Here is an 11,497-nt window from a genome sequence, read left to right as displayed (position 1 = left end):
AGCAAGAAATATCCTCCCAACGGAAATATCTTCTAGACAATTTAATCCCGGTGAAAATTTACCTAGGACAATTACACTTAACAACTCCACGCGTAAAATTGAGACGGAAAAGAGTAAGCAGACATATAAAAAGAATTTTCCATAGGAATTCTTGTAAATTTCCCCAGTGTATAATTTTCCCTGCCAAGTTCACCCCCTGAAAACTTTCCTTTCCATGGAAAATATCCGCGTGGAAAACCTCCCAGCAGAAAATTTGTCCCCTCCCACCCTAAAATGTATGCATGCTTCCCAATATAAATACTATGCGTAAACAATGGGCAAGTTTTATAACCTAGACCTATCCCTGGGGCTGTGGGGGAGTGGGTCATGTTATATCCTAAGGCTTAGTTATTGGGTTTTCAACTACGAGGAAGAAAATGGCTATCTAAAAATATTGATCGAATGATTTTCGGGAAAAAGAGGTGGGGGAGGGGGGCTAGTTTACCTCCAATCTTTTTGGTCACTTAAAAAGGGCACTAGAACTTTTAATTTCTGTTCTCTTTTTTTACAGAGAAATTTTGACGGAGAAAAGAGGTAATAACTGCAGTGTCGCTATGACACCAAAATACTTTAGCTGATGAACTTTTAGAGGTTTTGCGAGTTTAGGGTGCTAGAATAGGTTTGAAAATAAATGTTAAGAAGACAAAGTCACTAAGGCTAGGAATAAGTGCAGATGAAAAGGTGACGTTGGGTAATGAAAAAATTGATCATGTGGGCAGCTTCACTTACCTTGGTAGTATTATTAGTAAAGATGGTGGAGCAGTGTAGATGTTAAAAGTAGAATAGCCAATGCTCAGGGTGTTTTTTCACAATTAAAAAAAGGTTTGGAAGAATAGGAAGATTAGTCTGTAAATCAAGATTAGAATATTAGAAGCTACAGTGATGACAGTAGTCAAATATGGCTTTGAAGCAAGGGTGCTTCGAAAAGTGGATGAAGATTTTCTAGATGTTTTCCAGAGAAATTGCTTAAGGATTGTTCTGGGTACCCGGCTGACTGACCGTATTTCAAACAATAGGCTGTACGAAAAATGTGGTTCAATACCGCTCTCTGGGACTATAATAAAAGAAAGGTTGAGATGGCTAGGGCACGTTGTGTGGATGAAGGATGACAGATTGACGAAGATTGTTCTTTTCGGCCAACCGTCTAGGGCTAAACGGAAAACAGGTTGCCCTCGTCTGGGGTTGGAGGACGTAATAAAGAAAGACTTAAAGGAAAAGAAAACTTCGTGGGAGGGTGTAAAAAGGGAGGCTTTGAATAGATTAGGATGGAGGAGGAGCATGCGCAGCTGTGTTAGCCATAGGTGGCTTGGTGCTGCGGCGAGTTGTTAGTAGTAGTAGTAGTAGTAGTTTGAAAAGAAGATGTTCGGTCTTTTAATGGTTTGCTGTAGTACCGTGATGCAAATTTAACAATTGAAGGTCAGAAAAGCCTGGCTAAAGTCATTACCAGGTGTTAGATCCTGTCGCGGCGTCATTATCTGGCCTTTAGATATCTTGTAACATTTATCGTCTCTTTAGCAGACCTGCTGCATGAACAGCGACTGCCTCAGTGGTCTCTCGTTTGCTTAGGATAACAACTAAAATGCAAAATTCTATAATTCAGGTACCCTTTCGCAATTTCATAGCTTTTTCCTTTACAACCCATTCAAAGAAATTAAAACTGAAAAGCTAAAAAAAAAAAAATGTTCAAACCTTATGATTTTCGTACGAGGAACGATCTATCTGCTCCAATCTCCACCACTGCAAGGTCAAGTTCTCCTTTATTTATCGAAGATTAATATTGTAAAATAGTAACAATAACAAGAATTACAGGAAGAATATTACAATGAAAAAACAGAATGATCTACGTGTGAATAAAGAGATGGTTTTTGAATCAATGGTGGTTGAACTTTGTAAGTCAGGAAAATTTTTCTTTGTGGTGGTTGTTTTTCGACCTTCATCTGGAAATGTGCAGGAATTTAGTGATTTGCTGGAGCGGCAAATGAAACAAATCGCCCATGCCTTGTTTGTGGAGACTTTAATCTTGATCTATTTTCAGTAAATGTAAACCCGAGAGTTCATTATTTTTTAAACGTTATGTTGGGTTACGGTTTAAGACCGACAGTTAATATATGTAGTCGAGTGACTTTGCGCTCAGAATCACTTTTGGATAATATATTTGTCAATGTGAAGTATGATTTTGCTGATGTTATTTTGAATGATGTTTCTGATCATTTTGGTGTTGTTGTTATTATTAGAGAGTTTGGTGTTCCTACAGCTATGAATATACCACCACAAATTTCTGCATTGAAAATGGATGCTGAGGCTCTTAACATTTTCAGAAGAAAATTAAAGAACACTCATTTTGACTTTTTAGAAAGTAGTGATCTGCAAGTGAATGAAAAGTTTTCATTGTGGTATTCAGAAATAACTAAATTACTAAAAGAAAGTTGTACAGTCAGTTATTAAAAAGCCGGCTTTTCATGTTACCCCTAGAAAACCCTGGGTTACTAGAGGACTGATGAAGGCCATATCAAATCGATGACTGCTATATAAATATTCTGTAGTGTCTCCTGAGGCGAAAGTGAGATACAAGAAATATAATTGTGAACTCAATAACCTATTACGAACAGCGAGAATTAATTATTATAGAAATGAGTTTAAAAAAAAGTGCAGGTAATCCCAGGCAAACGTGGAGAGTAATTCAGTCTGTTCTGAGCCCTTCCAAGAGTTTAATTTTACCTGAAAATTTCAACACTGATGTTTCGATTGTAGATAATACGTGTGACCATTTTTCTATTGTTGGTAAACGGATAGCGAACTCCACAACAAAATTTTCGAGAATGGAACATACCACCAAATTTTACCCGAGGAAAGTGATGTATCTACATATCTGAGAGCAGTAACTGCTAGTAAATTACGTACCACATTGTGGAACATGAGAAATAATGCTTCGAGTGCTGACTTCCTTTCATTGCGTGTACTTAAGTATGTTTTCTCGGAAATATGCGACCAGGTTTGTGTTCTATTTAGTATGTGCCTAAAATTTGGTGTTTTCCCCAATTTTATGAAAATTGCTAGTGGTTCCGCTTTTTAAGGGCGGAGAAAAAAATTTGCCGAATGATTATAGGTCTATTTCATTGCTGCCAGTTTTACCGAGAGTTTTTGAAAAATTGATTAGTGGCAGGATGGTTGATTTTCTTGAGAATAAAAAGTATTTTAGTAAAACTCAGTTTGGATTCCGTAAAGCAATGTCGATAGATCAAGCTCTTCTTTTTCTCACGACTTTTCTGAACGATGCTCTGGACCAAGGGTGGAAAGTTGCATCTGTTTTTTTTGGACATTGTGAAACCCTTTGATGCAGTGGACCATGGAATTCTTCTGGTGTAGCTGACGAATTGTGGTTTTCGAGGTATGTTTTATCGTCTATTGGAATATTTTCTCCGAGATAGTAAGCAGTTTGTCAGTCATGGTGAAATCAAATCGCAAGTTAAAAGTGTTGAATTCGGTATCCCTCAAGGGTCTGTTTTGGGGCCACTACTGTTTATATATATATATATATATATATATATATATATATATATATATATATATATATATATATATATATATATATATATATATATATATATATTGATGCTTATATATATTGATGACCTGCAAAATCCTATCAATGGACTCTCTTATAATTTAAAATGTAGTGATACAAGTGCATCGAAATCTATTTTGCTTTATTTTGCTCATGACGTGCATCTAACTGTTATTGCAAAAACCGGGTAAATACTCAAATAGAATCTTCAGACTGGCAAGTTAAACATTGAAAAATAGATGAGGGTTAACAGACTTCAGCTAAACCATGCAAAATCTTATTTTGTAATTTATGGGAGAAGTAGCAATTACTACCCTTGGATTGACAAAATACAGTTCGGTGAAAATATTCTGCCTCGGGAAGCTTCGACAAAGTATCTAGGGGTGATTGTTGATGAGTGCCATAACTTCAAAGAGCACATTTCATGTGTTAGTGGCAAGGTTGCAAGACATTTTGGGATGATGAGGAAACTGAATCGTGACGGGCCCCTCTGCTGCCATCTATAACCAGCCTTACGATTACAAGATCATTGACCTACTAACGGTACGAACAACTGGACGAACAAGATCACGACCGGGACATGTGACATCATCAGATAAGGAAAAGATGACATCTGTCAATCACCGGTTGGAATACTTTGATAACAAGGTGACATCATTAGATAAGGAAATTTCAACATTGGAATATTCTTATCAGAGAATTGAAATACAGACGGGACAAGATAACTAATTGACACAATTTCTCCATGAGACAAGATAAATTTGAAAGTAGAAACGAAAATGGCAAGGCATCTCAGGGAAATGGTAACTCCTATTAAGAGATACATTTTATTTTTTATTTGGGCGGTTCTTGACTGTGTTCAGTAGAATACACAAGTACCATTTGGATAGTGTTGTAAGGTCCCCTACCTCAACCCCCAAGGGCCCCCTTCCCCCCAAATTTTTTGCCCCCCCCCCTCATTTTTTTAATACTTTTTTTGCCCGCTTGAGACACAGAAGGACCCCCACCCAACCCCTCCCCCTACTTTTTGGGCCCCAGCGATAAATTCAGGAATTATTATTTCGAAACCTTAATAGTGTAACTAGTACACCTTAGATAATTTTCAGAACTTCAAACGAGATACAAGGAGATTAATAGAGATTGAATATATTTAACGCGGGAGTTGTTTCATGGGAATTTTAAATGTGTTAGTACAAGGATGCCAAAACAAACGTACATTCAGAAGTTACATTTGGGGGATTATTTCGGCAAAACCGCTTGAAACATTGTAGAGGATTATCTGGGCGAAACTGCTTGAGACACTTTAGGGGATTATTTGGGTGAAACAGATTGAAAGGGATTAAAAGAGATTAAGAGAGACTGACAGATTGAGAGATTAAGAGAGAGTAAAATCATGAACCAGCATAAGTAAAAATATAAAATCATAAGTTTCCAACAACACACACACACGACATGAGAAGAAACCTAGCAAAGGAAGCAAGAAACAACAACCATTCACACAAGTGAAATCATGAACCAGCACAAGTAAAAATACCAAATCATAAGTCGAAAATAGTCAAAGATGATATAGTCAAAGCTCTAAATTCTAATATTTCCGCTGTTTCATCTGACTCTGCATTAGGAAGCGATATTTTTGAAAATCCTAACCACAATATACTTTTTGATGAATCTGCCCTTATTAGCAATGATCTAAGCATAAAGCAGGTAGTCCGAGAATCAATTGAAATCAGACTTAAGATAAATAATAATATTTCCTTAAATAGAGACTTGGGGGAATATACAATAAAGGCTCTATACACAAATTTAATTGAAAATGATCTTACAGAATATTTTAAAAAACCGATACACATGAACACAGAACCGGTCACAAAAAGGTCTTTGAGGCTAGCTGGCAAAAAAGCTAGATTAGCAATAAGAACATGTTTTTAATTTATTTTTCTTTCATCTCATTGAATCGCCTTGTTTTACCTTACTTTTTATCAGTCCTGGTTGAACTTTGCTGAAGTAAGGATGCTAGGACTGCTTTGAAAAATTTTTACTTTTTGGTTTTATTGGTCGCATGTTGTTGTGAGTCTTTTTTCTTTCATATATTTTTGTCTTGCTGAGGATGGCCCTTGGACATAAGGCCGAAATATTCATTCAAACTATCTCCACTGTCTTGCAAAAAGATTTCCCTATTGTTCTTCGTACTTTTGTTGTTTCAAATCATAAGTTTCTAATAGCACACACACCACATGAGAAGAAACCTAGCAAAGGGAGCAAGAAACAGCAGATTTTCACACAAGTAAAATAATGAACAAGCATAAGTAAAAATAACAAATCATAAGTTTCCAACAACACACACACGACATGAGAAGAAACCTAGCAAAGGAAGCAAGAAACAGCAGCCATTCACACAAGTAAAATCATGAACCAGCACAGGTAAAAATACCACATCATAAGGTTCAAACAATAAACAGGCGACATGGAAAAAGACATATCACAAGAGGGAAGAAAAAGAGAAATTCACTTAAGTAAAATAATAAACCAACAAATTTAAAAATACTAAGACATAAGTTTTCAACAACACACAGATGACATGAGAAGAAATCTAGCACCGGAAGCAAGAAAAAGCAGACGTTCACAAACCAAATAGCAAAACCAAAAAGTAAAAACACCAAATCATAAATTTCCAACAACACACACATGACATGAGAAGAAACATAGCAAAGGAAGCAAGAAACAACAGACATTCACACAAGTAAAATCATGAACCAGCATAAGTACAAATACCAAATCATAAGTTTCCAACCTTAAACACACGACATGAAAAGAAACATAGCACAAGAAGCAAGACACAACAGACTTTTACACAAGTAAAATCATAAACCAGCATAAGTAGAAATACCTTATCACAAGTTTCCAACAACACACACATGACATGGGAAGAAACCTAGCCAAGGAAGCAAGAAACAACAGACATTCATAAAAGTAAAATCATAAACCAGCATAAGTAAAAATACCAAATCATAAGTTTTCAACAACATACACACGACATGAGAAGAAACCTAGCAAAGGAAGCAAGAAACAACAGACATTCACAGAATTAAAATCATGAGCAAGCTCAAGTAAAAATACAACATCATAATTTTCCAACAAAACACAAACGACATGAAAAGAAACATAGCACACGAAGCAAGAGACAGCGGACTTTCACACAAATAAAATCTTATACAATCATAAATCAAAATATCAAATCACAAGTTTCCAAAAACACACAAACAACATGAGGTCCTGTGGACACCCTCCAGAGGGAGAGTCAACTTTTTTTTTTAATTGATCAATGGTCAAAATGATTTTTTTAAGTCAACTAAAAAGATATAAACATAATCAGAAAAGTATTTCTATAGTCAGGTCTCAGGAGGCTAATAGCCAAAGTTCGAGCAAAGCTGCTCGAAGTTTAGCTAATGCGACCACCGCTAAAAGCGAAGTCCATTTACTTTCCTCTTTTGACAAAGCCATTTCTGTTTCAATTTACAATTTTTATTTAGCCCTCTCCACCCAGTTTTTCCAACCGCCACCAGCTGTGGTTAAGTGGTTTTAAGGTATTAAGGTGATGTTGTAGTTTATGCCTTTATATGGGAGACAAGCTATGGCCCTAAGGTAATTAAACTTTGGTAGCGTGCCTTAGGCTATGACCTGACTAATGAGGCATACCAGCTGGGAATATTCGAGGGACTAAATTTAGATTGTAGAGAGGTTGGCTATAACACAATACTTTTATTCATCTAGTATACACCAGTACAAGGTTTATAGGGTCTGATAATATATATATTCCGCTGGGACTGGTAGTCCCGGGGAGACAAAAAGTATGAGAAATTTACAGTAAGATATAATACAATCAGACAATTACATTAATCCGACAATATTCCAAGGTACCACAAATCGGTCCAGGAAAAATATGTTTGTCTTTTCTTAGAATACCGAAGTTTCTGCATACCTACATTTTAATCAAATCAATATAGTGTTTAAAGATAAATTTTTCTCTAGGAGGATACCTAGGAAACGGACATGGCCATCCTTTGGTCTACTAATAAACCGTTTGGATATATGAATTTCAGATACTTGAGCACAAGCCTAAGATATACGAGAAAGAACTAAAAACTAGTTTTAGAAACATTTAATTCAAGAGAGAAACAGAATTTAAATTCTGTATCAATATATCTTTATTGTTAAAGTTACCTTAGTTTTGTAGTTATCAGGCTCAGAAATCCTTAATTAAAGTTACCTTAGCTCAACTATGTAGAAATGAAACATCATTTGGGAAATTTTGACTCATTTTGGTCATGCATATTACAGTATACTCGATGATATATCCTCAACCGCTAAAAGCGAAGTCCATTTACCTTCCTCTTTTGACAAAGCAATTTCTGTTTCAATATACAATTTTTATTTAACCCTCTCGACCCAGTTTTTACAACCTCCACCAGCTGTGGTAAAGTGGTTTTAAGGTATTAAGGTGATTTTGTAGTTGATGCCTTTATTTCTTCTTTTATAGGGGAGGTAAACTTTTGTAGCGTGCTATGAACTGACTAATGAGGCGTACCAGCTGGGAATATTCGAGGGACTAAATTTAGATTGTAGAGAGGTTGGCAATAACACAATACTTTTATTCAGCTAACATACACCAGTACAAGGTTTAAAGGGTTTGATAATATATATATATATATATATATATATATATATATATATATATATATATATATATATATATATATATATATATATATATATATATATATATATATATATATATATATATATATATATATATATATTCCGCTGGAACATGTGGTCCCAGGGAGACAACAAGTATGAAAAATCTACAATAAAATATAATACAATCAGACACTTACAACAATCCGATAATATTCCAAGGTATTTCTAAATCAACGGACCAGAGGTCAGTCCGGCATAAAATTAGTATATCACCTCCGTTCTCATAAAATGAATCTTTTATACATTTTGTCAACCACACTTTATTGACCCACTGACGCATATAGCTAGGAAGTAGTTTCTCAATTTCCTATTCAGCATACACCTGCCAGGATATGTTCCCTATCTTAATAAAAAGTGGTATTTCTAAACTTTTTTATTTGGGTCTTAATATTTTACTAAATTCCAAATTGACTTAATTAGAAAGCGTCACCACAAATTGGTTCAGGAAAAATATGTTTGTCTTTTCTTAAAATACCTAGGTTTCTGCATACCTTCATTTCAATCAAATCAATATGGTGTTTAAAGAAAAATTTTTCTCTATGAGGATACCTAGGAAACGGACATGGCCATCGTTTGGTCTACTAATAAAGTGTTTGAATATATGAATTTCAGATACTTGAGGACAAGCCTAAGATATACGAGAAAGAACTAAAAACTAGTTTTAGAAACATTTAAGTCAAGAGAGATACAGAATTTAAATGGTGGATCAATATATCTTTATTGATAAAGTTGCCTTAGTGATCAGGATTTTTAGTGATCAGGCTCAGAAATCCTTAGTTAAAGTTACCTTAGCTCAATTCGGTAGAAATGAAACATCATTTGGGAAATGTTGACTTATTTTGGGCGTGCATATTACAGTATATGCGATGATATATTATCATACAGCTCAAAGCCCAGAAATTCAAACACTTTTATTTTGCTATATTAACCTTAGATTTGTATTCAAAATCTCAGGAGTCTTTAAGCACCCCATTGGGTAGAATTTAAAACGAATTTGTAAAATACGAGCTAATTTGTTAATATATTGGTAGGAACAGACGATATCCTATGCTCTATTGTAACCGTTCACTATTTCAACTTTTACACTTGCAATAACTTCATTAAGTCTTGTAAAAACGACAGTTCTTAATTGATAACTATGGTCTTACAGAGGAATCAGCCGTCCACTGTCAAGTGACAGTTCTTCAACAAGCAGTGACAACTCCTACGTAGCTCAGCCTTTAATTTCACCTCGAGACTCTAGGAGACTCAAAGATCTCACAAGGACTATTACGAGCAAACAAAGCAAGAATAATAAATTCTTATGTATTCCATCAACCTCCTTCAGTGCCGTTTCATCCCAGAGAGAAGAAAATTCTCCGGCTTTCCAGAGAAAAAGAGGAGGTATATTCTTTTAACTATTGTCTTTTTGTGATGTTCATTCATGTTGAGATATACATATAACGTCAGAATTAAGCTAACACTTAACCCATTCAAATTAACATCAAGTAGGAATTCATTGCGATCACCGAAATTTAATTTAATATTTATTTTTTTGTAAATTACCTACGGTCATCCAATTAAAGAGGTTTATTATTAATCCTTAACTGTTGGAACAATAAAATAATAAGAATATAACCGTATGATCGACCCTGTTACGACAATTCTGATTGCTTTTAACATCTTTATTTCAGGCACATAAGTTGAATATTATTTGGCTGATGAAGTGTAAACTATCCTTTCTAATAAATCCTATTGAAAAGTCTTGGCCAAATCTTGTTGCTACCTAATTCACGGTAAATACCTCAGTAGTGTCCCCACTCTGCTTTCATCAACACAGGTAGAGAATAAACATAGAATTCCCACTACACAGATAGGGAATTAGCATAGGATTTCTACAACACAGACAGGTAATTAGCATAGTATTTCCACAACACAAATAGGGAATTAGCATAGGATTTCCGCAATACAGATAGGCAATTAGCATAGGATTTTAAAAGGCGATATAGGGGGTGTATAAATGGAGCTACTAGTCCCTCAAGCCGTTATTACGCAAGCCTATGCAATACAATCGCAGACCATTGATTTTAAATGGTCGAGTACAACTATACAACCGGCCAGCTGGCAAGATTTCCACGTCACACCCTTATTTTCAGGTGTAATATGGATGACGCAATCTTGTTTCACTATTAGAAAACCCTTCCTTTATCATTAAAACCAATACTACCCGAATACACCAGACGCCATTTTGTTTGTCGCAAGTCGTAGCTATTTTGTTCAAGGCTTTTTTTCTCTTTCAAACGTTTCTTTTTCTTTCTTTCAAGGTTTTTTGTTTCTTTCAAGACATTTTTTCTTCAGTTCTTTGTCTTTTTTAGAACTCGAAAGATCAATTTCCTTCCAATAACACAACACCCCGGGCACCAGGACGAACAGACTATTTCTAGTCTCTTGTTCTGATTAATATATTCTAGAAATAGCCTTTTGAACGCAAAGAGATTTCCCACATTTTGCTTACTAGAATGACGTAGTTTCTTACACCTGCGATTGCTGGCACGCAGACGGAGAATATATATTTCCAGAAATTGTACCTGTTCATTAAGTAATACGTTTTAGGGAGTGATACCAGATAATACTGTTGATTGTTCTTAATGTATTTTAGTAATAAAAGCGAAAGGGGACTACAAGATGCATAAATTGTGTAAACGCTTTAGTATTGAAGACTCGTCCTTAAAAGCAAATCTTAAAAACACAGACCTATGTAAATAAAATTTCTATTAATTGAAACAAATATGCTACATTATTAAAACAAATAAAAAACAGTAAAAAACAGGACAAAGGAAAAATAGGACGTGAAAAAGCTTATAAAGAATAAAGCATAACAAAAAGAACCGAGCATTAAAGACAAATACATCCTAGCAATTGTTTTCAGACGGCAAGGTTGATATTTATTGCAAATTAAAGCCATATTGAGATATATTTGAGAGCTATTAAATGAAAGCGTCACGTTTTCATTAAGCTATGCTTTCGAATATTCACCCACCTTGATATTTTGCAAGCCAGACCTTTCATGATGCTCTATAAATAACCCCACAACACCATGAAATTACACGCCTTCGTCCAGCCATGTGCGTGGCATACCCCAAATCACCCCTAGAA

At 35.1% G+C, this 11,497-nt stretch overlaps 1 protein-coding gene across 1 annotated transcript in view; it reads left to right on the top strand.

The window, feature by feature from the left end:
• LOC148952719 (uncharacterized) overlaps positions 1 to 11,497 on the top strand; it is a 118,746-nt gene that overhangs the window by 20,289 nt on the left and 86,960 nt on the right. The window contains exon 5 of the mRNA XM_089087377.1: positions 9,513 to 9,745. Within this exon, the coding sequence (XP_088943503.1) occupies positions 9,513 to 9,745 (233 nt within the window). The remainder of the gene's footprint in view (positions 1 to 9,512; positions 9,746 to 11,497) is intronic.

Source organism: Artemia sp. Qi Xiang Cuo, chromosome 4 (assembly GCF_049724085.1).
Source record: "Artemia sp. Qi Xiang Cuo chromosome 4, ASM4972408v1, whole genome shotgun sequence".
Lineage (NCBI taxonomy): Eukaryota > Metazoa > Arthropoda > Branchiopoda > Anostraca > Artemiidae > Artemia > Artemia sp. Qi Xiang Cuo.
The sequence above is the reverse complement of the archived record's forward strand: the minus strand, read 5'-3'. Positions and strand labels throughout refer to the sequence as shown.